We start from the raw sequence: 16114 nt of genomic DNA on the forward strand, positions 1-16114 counted from the left end.
CTTCTTTCATCAATGATCTGTAGATTAATTTCCCTGTTAATCCTAGCATCTCATACACAGCTACTCTGCTTCAATTAAGTAGTGTTTGAACCTGGCCATTTAAGTTCTGAGGCTGTATACTTGTGCAATAATATCTTGTTAAAAAGTCTTTTTACCCCAAGACCGTTGTGTATTAGCTCAGTATCAGCAGAAAAGTAGAATACCAAGGGCAATTTTGAAAAATTGATTTCCTTTAAGCAAGGGACCCACAGCACATCTGTTTGTGTCATAATGAAAAAGCTACAGGGAGGGCTTAGTTTGTATCAATCTGTGGTTTGTCCAATGGTGGTAGCAAAATGTTACCCTGTTCTGTAAATTGATACTGGTTATTCAGTAGTGAAAACCTCGACTTCTAGGGAAGACTGACGCTTTTAAATGACTTGTTCATGAGCTTGAGGAAAGGGGAAAAAATTCAAAATGAGAACTGATAGAAAAGAGGCAATGTTGTGGAGCTCTTTCTCTTAAAGTTATGTGAGATACCTCCTAGTGTTTAGTGAGAAAGGTGATCCCTGCATTGGAGCATGGAGCATCCAGTAGAAATTGCTCATAAGAACTCCAGATTTCTGAAACTTTGCAGTCTCTGTTAAGGGCTGTACGGCTAATGAAGACCTCTAAACTGTTGTGGGAGACTTTCTGTCTAAAACAGAAACAAGAAATTAGCATTCCAGAGTTTTAGCACATGAAAAATATTCCTCTTCCATATTAGCATGCACCCAGAGATGGTCTAGATAAAGTCTGTATCTCTAATCCTAAGAATGAAGGGGCTTAAAAGTTTTACTCTGATGTACAAGAGTAGTTAAGAAGAATAACCATTCAATTGGGAAGATATCAGTTCCTTCTGAATGCACATTAAGTAAGTGGAATGTTTACAGCATTTTTCAATTAGATGCTGAAGCAGATTTAAACCTGTTTTAAGGATCTCTTCCTGCTGGAGTGGTATCTGCAGCTCTGTGAGAAGAAGATAAATATTTACCTTACACGAAGCAATCAGAAGAGCATTTGATACAGCCAGTATGCCAGGAATAGTGAAATGGTGAAGGGAGATGACCAAATCAAGCAAGTAGCAAAAGCTGCTATACATCAAAGTGTGGGATGAGCTGAACTGACCACTCACCTCTGCTAGAGGGAACATCCTGATCCTACCTGTGAACTTTTGCACTAGCTGATCCTTTCTTTGAGCACAGTACAACTCCCTAATGCAGGAAAAAATCAGGGGTTTTGAGCTAGGATTCTGCTGGATTAGTGAATTCACCTGGCTCATGGAAGGCTTGGCCAAGCACTGCTGCTGTAAGGGGAGGATGGAGGAGAGGCCCTTTGGAACACAGGAGTGGAGAGAGCAGGTGGAAAATAATTTTTCTGTAGTGAGCTGTTACCTCAGCATTTTGTAACACATGGTATCCTTTGCCAGGGATTGTAGTAGGCCTGATTGAGTATATAGTGCATGAAATAGTATTGTGTTATTTGAGAGAAATCATTTCACTCAACCACTCTGTGCAACTGTCTTGAAGAGGAAATTAACTTGTTTTATGTTGTACGTCAGTCATTTGATTTTTAATATTTAGTGTTCAATGGACAAAAGGCAGTTTCTGAAGGACAACTTCAGACGAGAAGTTGAAGCGGTATATTAAGACACCTGCAGTAAATAGTGTCATTTTGAAAGAAAAAGGCGATCATCTAAGAAATGTAAGGGCATAGTGTTCTAATGATGGGAACAGATTTTATTAGAGTGACAGGAAAAAAAAATCCATTTATTTTTAGTTCTTGATAAGTCTGTAAACAACTGCAGGTGCCTGCAGACAAGTATGTGGTTTTGTTGCTTTGATCCAGTTGAATAAAGTCAGTATTTTCTTATGCACAAACTTGTATGGAAAGAATGAAGAACAAAGATTATAAATTACAGAAATTTCATTTTCAGCCACCTGCCTGACTGGATAATAATAAGCCCAATAACCTAATGGTCAGTATTATTTTCACAGCTTAAGGTGATGAAGTTTCAGGATGAGTTAGAGTCTGGGAAAAGACCCAAGAAACCAGGCCAGAGTTTTCAGGAACAGGTTGAACACTATAGAGACAAGCTGCTTCAGAGGGTAAGAAATGTTCTTTGTTTGGCTCTGATTCTATGGTAGGCTTTTGTTGAGTTTATCAAGCATAAGGTGGCGTTAAGTATAACAACAAACGGTTCTTGTTGAAATTCTAATGTAATGTCAAACTGCATGTCTAAGTCCAAGTGCTTTCTGCACAGTAGAGGCAATCTCTTTTTGATCAAAATAAATGTAATACTTCACACTGTACAGATGAGTATCATTGGAATATGCTAAAACCTTATAGAGCTCGCTTCTTGATGAACTACATAAAGCAAATCATTAGGTGTGGGAAAGGAAAGAGCACAGTCAATTCAAGATGTTCATCAGACTTTAGTTTTGCTTTTTGTAATTGACCAATCGTGCTAAAAGCTTCCAAAAGAAGAAAGGGAGTAGTCCTAAGCAGCCAACGCACTTCTGATTTCTCCAGTGTTTATGATTTTCTAGATAATTCCATCTCATACCGTTACCCGAAAGTGGATAATTCTGTACCATTGCTACTGTGGTAGTACTATTGGGACTACAAATTCAGAACAGCTTTAATAATTAGTATTATATATGTCTGAACCTTTGAAACACAACTGGAAAAAAAAGAAAAGGTAACCATTTTTGACAATGTGTTTAGTGAGAGAGAGTGGCGTCTGCTTCTATAATCTGGTTTCATAGTCTGACATATCAACAATGAAATTACAGATACCCATGCAGCTTTTTGGAAGCTACATACAAACACAGCAGTTCTCACCTGGTGTTTCTCACTCATTCTTTGGGTTATTTAATGCTCAAGCTCTGACTAATTCACTAAAGTAAGTTTGCACAGTACCTTGAAATTAAAGAGACTTTTCATTTACATGCAATTGCATCCTAAAACATCCTGCTTCCTCAGTGTTTTCTGTAACTGGAGAAGGAGGTGATATATACAGTAAGCACAGAATGCTTAGCGTGACAGTCATCCAAAAAAACCTCATAAGTTCTAATCCTAGTAACTGTTAGATACCTTGTGTTGAATTAGTTCAACTGGTTTACAATATTGTAGGTTTTTAGTAATTACCTTACTTTTCTGTTTTTCCTTTCAGTAACTAAGTTAATAGTTAAGAAATATTTCATGATAATTATATATTTGTTAATACATTAATAACTTCACTGTTAAGAAAGTAACTTTTTTTTTGCTTTAGCTCCACAGAAGTTATTTTTATAATAATGTAACATGAGTTTTGATTATAATTCTTACAAACCTGTTAGATGGTCATCATTTTCTGTCTAATTTACTGTAGAATAAGCTTTCTATAAGTAAACTTCCTGCTAGTATTGTACATTCTTTACAGAATAGGAACCTATTGCTGTTTATTGCTATTTATTAAGATAAAATAATTAGTTATGCTACCAAATAAACTAGGCACATCTTAAGAGTCCAGTGATATTAGTGGAATCTAACAATAGCATGTAATGGTAGGTATAATGATATTAATGGTAGGTCTAATGGTATGGGACACTTCTAAATGTTAATTGCAGTTTTTCTGTGCAAAGAATGTGTGAGACTAGGTACAGTGTTATTCTTCAGCTATTTCTTGCAGTTGTTATTATCCATACACTCCCCTGCCCCTTCTTTCATTTAGCAAAATGACTGCTTTTTTGTGTTCCCTTCCATACGAGGTACACAGTGAAATATCTGTGTTTTGCTATGGAAGATTTTTTTTTTTCCATGTTAGTACTAAAACAAGCATATCTATTTGTGCTCAGACTTGCTATTCTAGTTCTTTTTTTTTTATATATATGTAATTAATTTTCTAATGATCTGTTAGAGCTGTTAGAGTGTATATTTTCTTTCAAAATGGTCCTGGTGATGTATAGACATAGGTCAGATTTGTCTTCTGTTTTTTTTGTTTGTTTGTTTGTTTGTTTTTTTAGTAGAATTTCTTAAATTTGTTTTTATTTTTGTTTTGTTTTTAAATGTTTGGTAATTAGAAAATTTGTCTCAAATTTCAATCTGGAGTAACAAAGCTGAATGCATATATTTAAGTAGAAATAGGTTCCTGGTATTCCCTTCATGTTTATTTTAGTTTAGAAAATCTATTACAGCTGTAATTTTCCCCTGAAATTTGTAAAATTACAGACTGTTCCATTTCCACTTAGATAGTCAGATATGGCACCCTATGTGAGAGAGTATCTTTCATGTTTTTTTTTTTTTGGTCAGTGCTGCTGTTAATAATATTTATCCTGTGTAAGAAGCAGCAGTAATGATTTGAATAGTGGGTATGGTGTGACCAATAGTTTCTTCCTAGATAAAGTGCTGTGTTTGTTCAATACTTAGTGCTTTTATGCTGTTTGTGATTAGCTTCTTGATTATCCTTACTTTAATCTCATCTGAAATAATGATTTCTACTAATTCAGGAAAAAGAAAAAGAATTGGAAAGAGAACGAGAGAGGGACAAAAAGGACAAGGAAAAATCTGATTCTAGGTCCAAAGATAAGAAAGAAAAGGAGGAATGTACACCAACGAGAAAGGAGAGGTACTACATTACTTTGAAGTAAACTGAATGGGAGGAAAGTCCTCATGGTTAATATCTGTTTGCAATGGAAGCCTTGAATTTCTGTTGAATCAAAATGCTTGTTTTAATAATGGAAGCTTTTTTTAATTGAAAGGTTTCAAAATTTTAAAGGAATTGCTGTTTTTATTTTGCCCTGAGTAACTTAACCTTTGAAAAGAATTCTCATTCTGTTCATTTAAGCCCTGAAGGAAACATGATAAGATAATGACCAACTAAAAGGAGTGTATATTTAACTCAGGCTTTTAGCAGTAAATTTACTGCTGTTTATCACTCAGAAAACTGTAATGGAGTCATACCACAAAATAACTTGTGGTGGCTTAAATGTTATTCATCTGATGGTGAAAATTCTTCAGAACAGCAAGTTTAGAGTAATTGTGTAATCTTATAATAGTTCTAGAGAAAGATTTTCTGTGTTATTAAGTGGTAAAATGCCTTGCTGTTCAAGAACCTGTGACAGAATGTTTTTACACTGCTATAAACAATGAGTCATGGGCCTTAATTTTTTTTCAGCCAGAGGTCTGGTGCACATGTTGAACTTGATTTTTCAGTAATTAGAATCCCACTACTTTTTAGTTCAGTTTTCTTAATAGTCATTTTTACTTCTGAGTGTACATAACTGTATTTGCTTTCTTTACAAAGGAAAAGGCGACACAGTGCTTCCCCTAGCCCATCTCGCAGCAGTGGCAGTAGACGAGCAAAATCCCCATCACCAAAATCCGAACGCTCAGAGCGCTCTGAACGGTCCCATAAAGAGAGTTCACGTTCCCGGTCATCACATAAAGACTCTCCAAGAGATGTCAGTAAAAAAGCCAAAAGGTAAGCTGGAGTCTATCCTGTTTCAGGCTTTATGAAAGCTGGAAACATAGTTCTGGGGATTTTTAGCAGAGCACATTGAATACAGAAGTGTTTTCTCTCAATGGACTGTACTGTCTGTTCCTGATTAACATATTTGGATGCTTGGTATCTGAAATGTGTATGTTCTTCTACCTTGGTAGTTCAAGACAGTTCACTTCTGTGTTCTTGTTTACTTGCTCTTTTATGAGCTTTTTATTTTCAAAGGACAAATCACAGAACTTACAGAACTACAGTGAGCATGCCATCTTTCACTGGTTCTCATTTGTGAAGCTTCTCTGACATTTTTTTTTCCATGAATAAAATCTAGATTAGATACTGGTCATGGGGTTTTGTTTACAGGAATAAATACTACCTAATTTCCAAACTGACACAAATATAAACATCTAGCTATTGTTAAGGCGGGTATGAGATTTTATTACTGTATTGGTCCTTTTGTTGTTTTAAATATTTTATTGTTGTTTCTGTCTTAGTTCAGTTTCCACTTCTTTAAGAGGTCTAGAATATCTTACTGCAGAGATGTGCTGAAGAAATTCCTGTGATGTTGTTGAGGGAAAAACTCAGACTACATATTTACAGTAGTCAGATTCTTGTGTTACGATTTAGGAATTCAACTAGAATTAGAAAGGCATTTTGGTAGAGTTAAGATTAAATTCAGATTATGAGATCCATTACCTAGGTGTGGGTGAGATGACAGTGTCCATTTTCTTTCCCTGAAGTAATGTAATAAGCTGTGAACAAGAATTGAAAACATAACAATTCAAGATAATTCTGTTGTCTTCTGTGTGGATATAGGCTGCTATAAACATTAGAGCCACGGTGGCTGAGGCATATGTGGAAGTTGGTAAACTCCTTATCTTGGTTTCAGAAGGACACAAGTTGGTGCCATTTTTCCTTTGGTTTCAAGCAGTGCAGTTAAGCCAAAATACGTTTAAAACCTTACAATGTAAAAATTGCCTTTTTCTAAATCCCAAGATAATTGTTACTTCCCTTCAACATGGAAAAAAAAATCTACCTAGATTATGTCAAAAACCAAAGGTCGAATAACTGTAGAAAAAGCTGATATTATCAATTACGATTTGACTTGAATATTAATTTTTTTTGCAGGTCGCCATCTGGTTCCAGGACACCGAAAAGATCCAGAAGATCACGATCTAGATCCCCTAAAAAGTCAGGGAAAAAATCCAGGTCTCAGTCCCGTTCTCCTCACAGATCTCACAAGAAGTCAAAGAAAAGCAAACACTGACAATGTTAATATTTTTTATGATGCTGTCATTTACTGGAAATGCGGTTTTGTTTTTGTGCCTGAACAGTCTGTTTAAAAAAAAAACAAAAAACAAACAAAACACACACACAAAAAAAGCATTCCCGATTTTTTTTGTGAATGCACGTGTATACTCATGAGTATCTGCATCTGTAGACCTGTCATTGTTTTATATTGTACAAAATATCTTCATTGTGGCTATTTCCCAAATGAAACATTTTTGTGTTTAGAAGTTTCATCAGATACGTGTGTAACTGATCTGCTGGCAGTAGTGATATTTTGTTTTAGAATGTTGTGACATAGCAGAAATAACTCAAATGTTCCCCCTTTTTGTAGCTTTGACAATTTGAATTAGATTTCAAATAAAATCTGAACAGAAAATAAAGATGTTGTTTTCTTGCCCCACTGGTGATATGGATTGATAAAGGAATTCATAGTTTGTTTGGAAGTACCGTGTATTTCAGACATACTATGTTGCTTAGATCTTCAGTATAGTAGTAGCTCTATTCCTGTTATCTCTAGTTTGATTATTCAGATAAAAACACCTTTTGAATCCAGTGGATGGGTTTTCTTTCCTACCTTGTTACTTTGCTGTAAGAACAGTTGAGCAGCCTGGTCCCTAAGATTATGAGCTTCACAAATAAATATTTGCTTGGTATTTTGCTTTTTAATTGCAAGGAATACATGTGAAACTTGAGCATTTTTTTTTTTTTCCTAAAAAGCGGGGCCTCTGCAGAGATGCAATTGTGTGTATGTGTATACATACATACGTGTTGATACATACATATACATGATGTAACAACAAGCCATATTTGTGGCATTTACTGGGGACAACAAGGACAGCAAGTATGGGGCTCTATGACTTCTCCCTCAAGTATAAGTACAGTAATTGCAACCTACAGTACGTTACTGTTTTCAAAAATGATTTTTACTCTGAAAGGACTTTTACACTGTTTTATTGGATTTATTCCTCTGTTGTGGAAATTCTTCAAAATAGAGAGAAAAGCTGATTTTTTAATTACATATTTTATTTATTAATATTTTGGAATTGAGAGGCTGTTAAACTTTTTTTTTTTTAATGTTAGGCTTTCCCTGCAAACCTGTTTTGTGTTTAGGCATTGATGTGGCTTTAAATCGCTTCACCTTGGTCTCTATCATGCAACCTTTCTGTGAGTAGGGTGGGGGGAGGGTTGAGAAATGGGAGGGTTCAATGTTTATACTTGGAGGTATGGGCACATTGTAATAAAAACATAAAATTAAAAGGGATCTGGCCTCCTGTGAGCTGTTTCTGAAAGCAAAAAGCTGTACTTGCTACAGGCATGGACTGCTGGATGATGGCCTGCTATCATATTTGTGTATTTAGAGGTTATACATTTGTTAGAATTTTGTAAATGTGATGGGAAAAACCTTTTGTTGTATATGTGTATAGCCTTAGAAGCAACCCTTTCAGAAGCAGGAACTAAAATGTCTTGAAAAACATGCATATTTAATTTAAAAAGAGCATATATTTTCTCCAGTTTCTTCCTGATGGCGGACTTTGTTATAGGATTATATAAATTGTAAACGTAAGAACTAAGTGAAGAATTACTGAGAACTTTGCTAATGAGAACTGAGAGATTACCTGGAATGCTGAAAATATGGAGACTACATGTGTACTGTAAAGACTTCCTTAGAATGGGTGTTGAATAGATTCCTAAATAATGAGAAAATAATACACCTTATATCTGTTTATATTACATTATAAAGAATCTGTTTTAGAAATATGCAGAGTTTATTTTTTATATTTTTATTTCTCCCTGTAACACAAGGTGTTTTGGATGTACAGACTTTGGCAGCTAAACTATTAGAAACTAAGTTATTTTTTTCTTAAATACATTCTACTCAGACCTGGCACAGACTACATGAAGTTTTCTAGAGCAAAAAGTAGGTACTAAAATCATTTGCTTCAGATCTGCTTAACTTCTTTAAAACTATTATTTTTTGTCTTGGAGCTGCTTGTAAATAGAGGAATGATAAATGGTGCTGTTTTGAGTAAAGTGAGGATAGTTTGCATAGGAATATTACATCTTCAGAATCAGTTCTGTACTTCATTTACGAGCTTTAAAATCCTCAGGGTAGGCAATCACTTAGCATATGGGTTAGCCATACTTTTCAGTAATTAATTTTGATTTCAGCTTTTACAAAACTTTAATCAGTGATTATAAAAGGTTCAAGCCAAGTAGCTACAGAGCTAAAGGAGCACACCCATTTGTAGTAGTATTTGCTTTGTAGTAGTTTTATAATAACTATTGTCAGTATCTTTATTGTCTAACCACCATCTATATAAGCGTTGTCCTACCTCTTTCTTACTCTTTGCTTCATATCCCTGGTTTTAGAAGAGCAGTTTTGTTACTAATGTAGTAACAGTTTTGTTGAAAAGAACATCCTATGCTTCTGGCTACTCTGCATTTTCTTCCCTGCTTTTATAAGTAGCTTTTGTTCATAATTCGGTGTTTCTGCAAAGAAAAGGATACGGGAAACAGTATTTTGGTAACTTTTTTTTTTTTTTTTTTTGGTAAGACTGCAAATTAGTACTGAAGACTGAAAATTAGGCTGCCTATGGTGTATTTATTTTTGGCAGAGTGACAAGGTGTAGTCACTATGTCCATTCCTGTGTGACTTGGGTTTGACTGACTAATGCTCTGTAGCATTTTAAGGTCAATTGGTGAAAAATCATCTACTTAACATAGGGTAGGCACAATTGTCATCCCGGGATTCAGCAAGTGGAACTGAGCTGAATCCTTGTGAAAAAAGCTGTAACCTGAAGGGGGTGTGATCCAGTGTTTTACGATGTTTTTTGTGATTCTTTAGGAGGAGAGCCCACTGTGCTTTAATACTCCATAGTCAGTGAGCACCCAACCCTTTGCTTTGGAAGGGAGAGGAGAGATGAATGGATAAGGGGCTTCTGCATTTGGCTCCTACCCTGCTTTATGGAGTAGCTGGCTCCATCTGAGTTCTTGTGTGTCTGAGTAACGTCCCTGCAGCCTGAAAAAACAGCTGTTAAGGGTCATCGCCACATGGGATCAGGACCTGGGAAAGGGGTTCACATGAGAAATTAAGTATATGTTAGATATTCCTAGTAACATACTAGGGCCTCTCATGCTCATACATTTTGGTGAAGACTGCCTGGTGCTTTGTGTAGCATTGAATATTACAGCACATTCGTATTTGTTTAAAGACCTAGATAAGAAGTTAAATGTTTGTCTAATATTTTTTTTTCCTGAACCAGTCCTGACTTCTGTGAGTCTCTAAGAATTGCACTCACACTTTGGAAACGGACCCCATCTCATGGGAGGAAAACTACTGGGTTGCATAGAAACTCCTGAAAATTCAAATGTTTTCTTTATCGGTATTACAGAACTGTTTATAACTTAACTGTCTTTTTAAACCCTGTGACTTCCTTTGACTCCTCTGCACACCAGCTGCATATACCTTTTGTAATGCTATTTGAGGAAGAGTTGGTTTCTGAACGTCAATGTCAGGCTCGTACTTAGGCACTGTGCAAAAGTTCTGCCTTCTCCTTGCATGTTTAGAAGTGTGAGGATAAAGCCCATGGATAACAAATCTTGTTTTACAGAGCATCTATTTAGAGTTGTAGCCATCTGAAGATTTCACTAGTGCATCAGTGTCAAAGATACTGAATGTAATGCTGCTTTCTGCATTTATAAATCACCTTCTGCACTAGCGAGCCCTTTTAAAGTGCTGAAGTACTGTATTCATTGTTTCTTTGAATGCAGTTACTCCAGTGCCTTTTTGATTATGAACTTTATATTTGTTACTTGGATAGTGTGTCTTGAGTGGATGTAGTTTAATTTTGTACAGGCAATTCTCGAGGTTATGCTGCTGTTGTCCTAGGTGGTACTTGTTAAAACAACAACAGAAAAAAAAGCTGCATAGTTTGAAGAAGTTAAGCCCAAACTTGCCCCAGATAGGTTTCGTTGAAACAAACGAAACCCTCAAAATGCTCCCCCCTCAAGTCTTAATTTTTGAGGATGCATATTGGTGTGCATATCCTCTAATGATTTTTCATCATGTTTTTTTTATTATTTTTTTTATTTTTTTTTTATTATTATTTTTTTTAAATGCTAGATTTCCATTAAGACTTTTATTGCCTTAAAAACATGTGCTGGTAGTTGACTCAAGACCCCAGCGTTGGGAAAACTTCGAAATGTGTACTGGTTTATATTTAATGTGTTTCTGAGACAGATTTTAAAGCTAATGTCATAACAACTGCATTGGTAGTCCACTCTGACACAAATAATGTTTGAGACATCTAGGTTATGCAGCACTAAAATGGAAAATCCACCTTTATCTTTAGGAGGAATTAAGAGTCAAATGTTGTTTAAGGCATGTTCTTAGCATATTAAACAGAGAAAATATTTATGTCTCTTAACCGTGTCTGTAAAAGAAATCTTGTGAGGAAAAACAAGATAGCCAAAAATGGCAGATTCATTTTGAGCATCTTTGATCACTTCAGGCAATCTTTTTTTTTTTTTTTTTTTTCCCATCCACACACATTCACAGTCCTTTGTTGGAATTAATGCTTGTAACAAAAACTTGAAGCATTCTTTGTTGTATTTCTGCAGATTGAGTAAGGTCTGAATTTTGTGTCTGTTTAGATTGCTTGCTTGCACTTTAATAGAGCTACTTGAAGAATTTGGGGAGAGACTTTCTCAAGTATTTTGAGTCTATGCTGAATGCTTCCATAAGAACTCATATATGGGTACATTAAGGTAAAAGCAGTTTTTGAAGGACATCTGAATCACTGCCTTCCAAGTAAAGCTTAGTCTACTTTCTAGGTACTTCTTTATTGAAAACAATTTAGATTTTTGGGGTAGTTATGAGGGTCCAACAAGACAAGTAAATTCTGTACAGCTGAAGACAGCAGCAGTGGAGTAATACACATGCAAATTTTGTAGTTCTTTTAAAATAAGCTGCTTAGTAATATGAGATTTGGCAAGTTAAAAATCTGATACTAGCAGTCAAACCCTGAAAAGAGAGTGAGCTCTCTTGAATAAGGCTGTTAAGTTCCTAGATGTATATTTCATTAAAATATTTCATGGTAATACTCGGAAACTTCTTTTTGTTCTCATTACTGCATGAGATATTGCCAGACTTTCAGTATACCACCAGTTCATGCTGCTGCTCTAACTTCTGTTGCTCAGAATCATAACTGAGATGTTAATTTAATTTTGTCCACATATATTTTTTGTGTCGGATGCAGAAATCTTAAAGAATTGCATACATTTTTTTCTTCAACCCGCTTCTGTCAGCACAGTCAATTTTCATGGGTAAGCTTGTTCCGTTTGTTACTTTTCTGATGTCTAATCTTGTGCAGGGTTGTTTTACTGTGTAACTCTGTCATAAGCTGGAAAGTTTTCTGTTTGTGGTTATTTAGAGGAAATGATAGTTTCACGTTAACCTTTTTGTCTTTTTTCGTTTTGTATTCTACGCAGAAAATTTTCCAAATGCCATGGTGACAATAAAATTGTCAGTTTGCCAATATCCAGAAATGGTTTTCTTTTTAAACCTGGTGAGGTGTGATGATGTTCATGCATGTTCTGCTGAGAACAGCGTCCTGGCTTAGCCAGCTCTTCTGGTGGTTGACTTTGATTCTGCCTGTGTTGCCAAGCCGTAATCGCTGCTGCTCTCCTCCTGCTGTTACCAGTGACCTTGTTTCTTGCAGGAAAAAGCTTGTTGCTTCTTGTTGTTTTGTTGCAGGATTCTGCTCGTTTTTGGTAGTGGTTCACTTGCTAACATGTGACTTCATCCACAGTGTTTTCTTTTGGAGCATTTGTTTGGATAAGATGGACTGAATCGATGCTGCACTCTGCAGCCCGCTCGCTCCCACTCCTGGTCCCATTCTCCTCTTGCCTTCCTGCCACCACCTCTCATGCTTGTTTGACCACTGTGACCTGCATGAGCTTGCTAAACCTGGAAAAAGGTAGCCTGGCAAAACAAGCAAAATACAGCTTTATTGCTTCAGGAGGCTGACTCTCCTTGTGGGAAGGTAAGCTGAGCACAGGGGTGGGCAGGTTTGTGTGATGAGGTGCATGGGAGGAAGGAACCGCAGAACGGGGCCCTCGCCTGGCAGCCGCGCCTCAATCTATCTCCTCTCTTTGCCCATGAAGTTGGAGCCCATCAGTCAATCTGGGGAGCAAATGCCTCCAAGGCAACCGAGTTCCTGCAAGATGTGAAAGACCAAAAAGTGGAAGGATGCCTCATGTGCCCCCATGTGATGAGAGGCTGGAATATGAACTCTTCATGTTGTTCAAGTCCAGAGCAATTGTTTAGGAGAGATTGTATGAATCTCCCAGTTATGAACAATCTTAGATTTTCACTTGACTCATAGTCAAGAAATGTGGTACGTTGTGACACCCCTTGAACTGTTTGCTCTATTCTTTTGCGTGGACTGAAAAACTTCTGTAACTGCTTGGCTGAATAAAGACCACCATTTGTGCTCTTCAAGGGTTTGTCAGCAAGCATTTGTGGAAGCTCTGCACAGCCTTGGGAATGGCCCCTTGGTCTGGGGCTGTTGACCAGAGGTGCACTTGACCCCCTTAAGAGGTGCAGGGGTTCCTGGACAATGCAAACCTTGGGGGTGGAGGATGCTAAGGTGTTCATTAGCCATTAACACTGTTTTTGGTCATAGGGGGATTAGGAATACACTAAAATGGGTGCAGCAGAGAGTAGTGTATTGGTGCAGTGTGGCTAAGGTAGCTCTTGGGTGTGACCTGCCAAAGGTTGTGCAAGTTTTTGATGTGGAACAGTTCAGTGCCTGTTTTGAGGTATGCAGTTATAAAAGTCGAATCTCTTAATTTCCTTTAGAACATAAAACTGTTACACAACAGCTGAGAAGGGGTTTTTAATTTTAATAAAAGTCAAATAGAGACTTAACTGCACCCTAATGTCCTCAGGACAGTCATAAAATTCTGGAATTCCTTCAGCTGCACAGACAGGACTTTATAAATATTTATTGAAATTAACTTTATTGAAAATGTCACCTGTGTAACTGGAAGTAAACATAAAGGAGAAATATGTGGTTAAGGGAACAGCTTGCTACAGATAGGCTGTCCAGTTTGCTGCGGGTTTCTGTTCTGTGACCAGCTACTGACACGTGTTTTAATTTTGGTCCATGTCAGCTGCTTCTGCAGTGCTGGTTCTGCACACACTGCTCGGAAGGAACATCTGAAGAGAAACATACTCGAGAAGGCAGATTGCTGTACCCATCAGTTAAAAAAAGTCTGCTGAAGATTCTAGCATCATTGGAAAGAATTGTGTTTCAAGGGGAATCAGCTGCTACTACTGCACGAGGCTTTCAGTAAGCTGTTAGACATTTGACCCAGTACTAAAAGGAAATGTGCAAAAATATAAACATCTGTAATTTTTAAGGCCACTGTACAGTCTTTTCTCACTCATCTCTATTGGTGTTGCTACAATACAGACTTAAATAATTTCATGGGTTTTCCAGTTTGGGCAGCTACTCAATTTTACATAATTTTTGTTCATATTGCAATCTATGAAATTGTCCATTGGTCTTAAGAACCTCACTTTCGAGTGGTGTTTGAGGAATCTGGCATCTGTATTTATCCTGAATAGGTTAGATACATGGGTTTTAATACCCAGAACTTATCACACTCTAGGTGTATAACAGCATAAGCTTCCATCTTTCATCCAAAATTAATTTGTCTTAAAAGATCAAGCCTTGCTGAAACTTGTTTTCAGGAAGAACTTCACTTTGTTCCCACTCTATCCCTCTCCTCTAACACAGGGGAAAGGCTTGAAGCATTAAGAAGTCATGTCAGGAAGTGTTCTAGTGAGGGTCAAACCTTTCACAGCACTGTGCTTTGCCAGCCCCATCTGTTAAAGGACGGTTTGTTAGGAGGCAGATCTTGGGGAATTCAGGCTGGGGCCATACTGCTTCTGGGGGAATCACTCAGCTAGTCGGGATTTGGGTTGTCTAAATATTACATGTAAAAAATCTAAATATAATTACCACGTATAAAATATTAAGGTGTGCCATAAAATATTTAAGCATTAAATGCAAAAAAAAAAATTTTTTTTTCTTGTAGCTTGAATTGTGGAATTTTGATCACAGTTACTTAACCCTCAGTCTACATGTATGCAATGTTCCCTGCAGAGGCTGAGGTAAGTGCAGCTGACTTATGTCTGAGGAAAGGCTGGGTTTTGTCTCCACAGGCTATACTGTGATTATACTGTGTACCTGCACCCTATTAGGGTGTGTACTTGCCCAGGAAAAGATGTGTTTTTGGCTCCTTCGAAGCAAACAAGATGTAGTGTTTAAAAAGTGAAGCTGGCCTAGAAATAAGGTTGTTCTATCTATTTAATATAAGGTGAATTGTCCTTAGCAACAAAAAGATTGTTATTTAACACGAGTGATCTAGTATACTGAATACTAAGGAGCATAAATTAGACTGAAATGAGTTAAAAAAGAGGATGGAAAATGTATAGCAAAATATTTGGATAAGTATTTGAAGGGCTGTTTCTGTTCGTCCGTGGAACATTCCTCTTTCACACAGTTACTGTGGCTCTTATCGCATCAGTTTTTATTCTATGGGTCTTACACATAGGCGAGACTATAAATGAGGCCATGCAGAGCCTGAACTGGCTGAGAAACACCAAGACTTGTCTGCCCAGTCGCAGAGCTAGGTCTAAGAAACTAAGCAATGTTTAACCCTAGAAATTACTTGTACAGATTTTAAATAACTCTTTCACTATGGTACTGATTTAACTCACTTTTTGATGGGCTACTGTGCCATCATTAAAAGCCATCATTAAAATTGAGCAAATACTTAAATATTTCACTGAATCAGGGCTCTATTTCATAGTTTTTTAAAGCCATAGGGTATCTGGGGAAATCATGGAGCTAGCTCTGCAAGTGGGAGAAGTTATCAGTTTTCTTTGGTGAGGAACTTGTCCCTGGCCTTATTAAAAACCTGCTGCATTGCATTCCTTAATTTTAATTTTATTTTTTTTAATCTATGTTGTGTACATATCTTTTCTTCAAGTGCAAAAAACAAAAGAAGTTCTTAACTGCCAGCTGTCTGGTGGCGCTTTTTGTTAGCGCTTGGCAATAGACGATCGATTCATTGGTACAGTCTGTACACTTCCACAAGTCCATCCTTTAAACTTGGTGTGTGCAAATGAACTTCTCAGCTACTTGCAGGAATTAAAGTCATTGTTGCAGTACATTGCTCTGGTTTGCGCTGCCAGGGCCTTACCAAACAGCTGGTATCTGCCCTCCTGCAGGACAGCCCCAAACTCCCTGTTGC

General features: G+C 36.9%; 1 protein-coding gene across 7 annotated transcripts in view; it reads left to right on the forward strand.

Moving 5' to 3' along the window:
* The window catches only part of U2SURP (U2 snRNP associated SURP domain containing), a 44754-nt gene extending 37567 nt beyond the window's left edge, over positions 1-7187 (forward strand). For 6 of the 7 annotated variants that reach the window (XM_072042644.1, XM_027464792.3, XM_072042643.1 and 3 more), the window contains 4 exons: positions 2016-2126; positions 4509-4627; positions 5306-5482; positions 6626-7187. In XM_072042644.1, the coding sequence (XP_071898745.1) occupies positions 2016-2126; positions 4509-4627; positions 5306-5482; positions 6626-6764 (546 nt within the window). In that variant the 3' untranslated portion in view covers positions 6765-7187. The remainder of the gene's footprint in view (positions 1-2015; positions 2127-4508; positions 4628-5305; positions 5483-6625) is intronic. The other variant, XM_072042647.1, reaches the window with a different exon arrangement.
* Positions 7188-16114: the final 8927 nt, after the last annotated feature.

Source organism: Anas platyrhynchos, chromosome 9 (assembly GCF_047663525.1).
Source record: "Anas platyrhynchos isolate ZD024472 breed Pekin duck chromosome 9, IASCAAS_PekinDuck_T2T, whole genome shotgun sequence".
NCBI classification, from domain to species: Eukaryota; Metazoa; Chordata; class Aves; order Anseriformes; family Anatidae; genus Anas; species Anas platyrhynchos.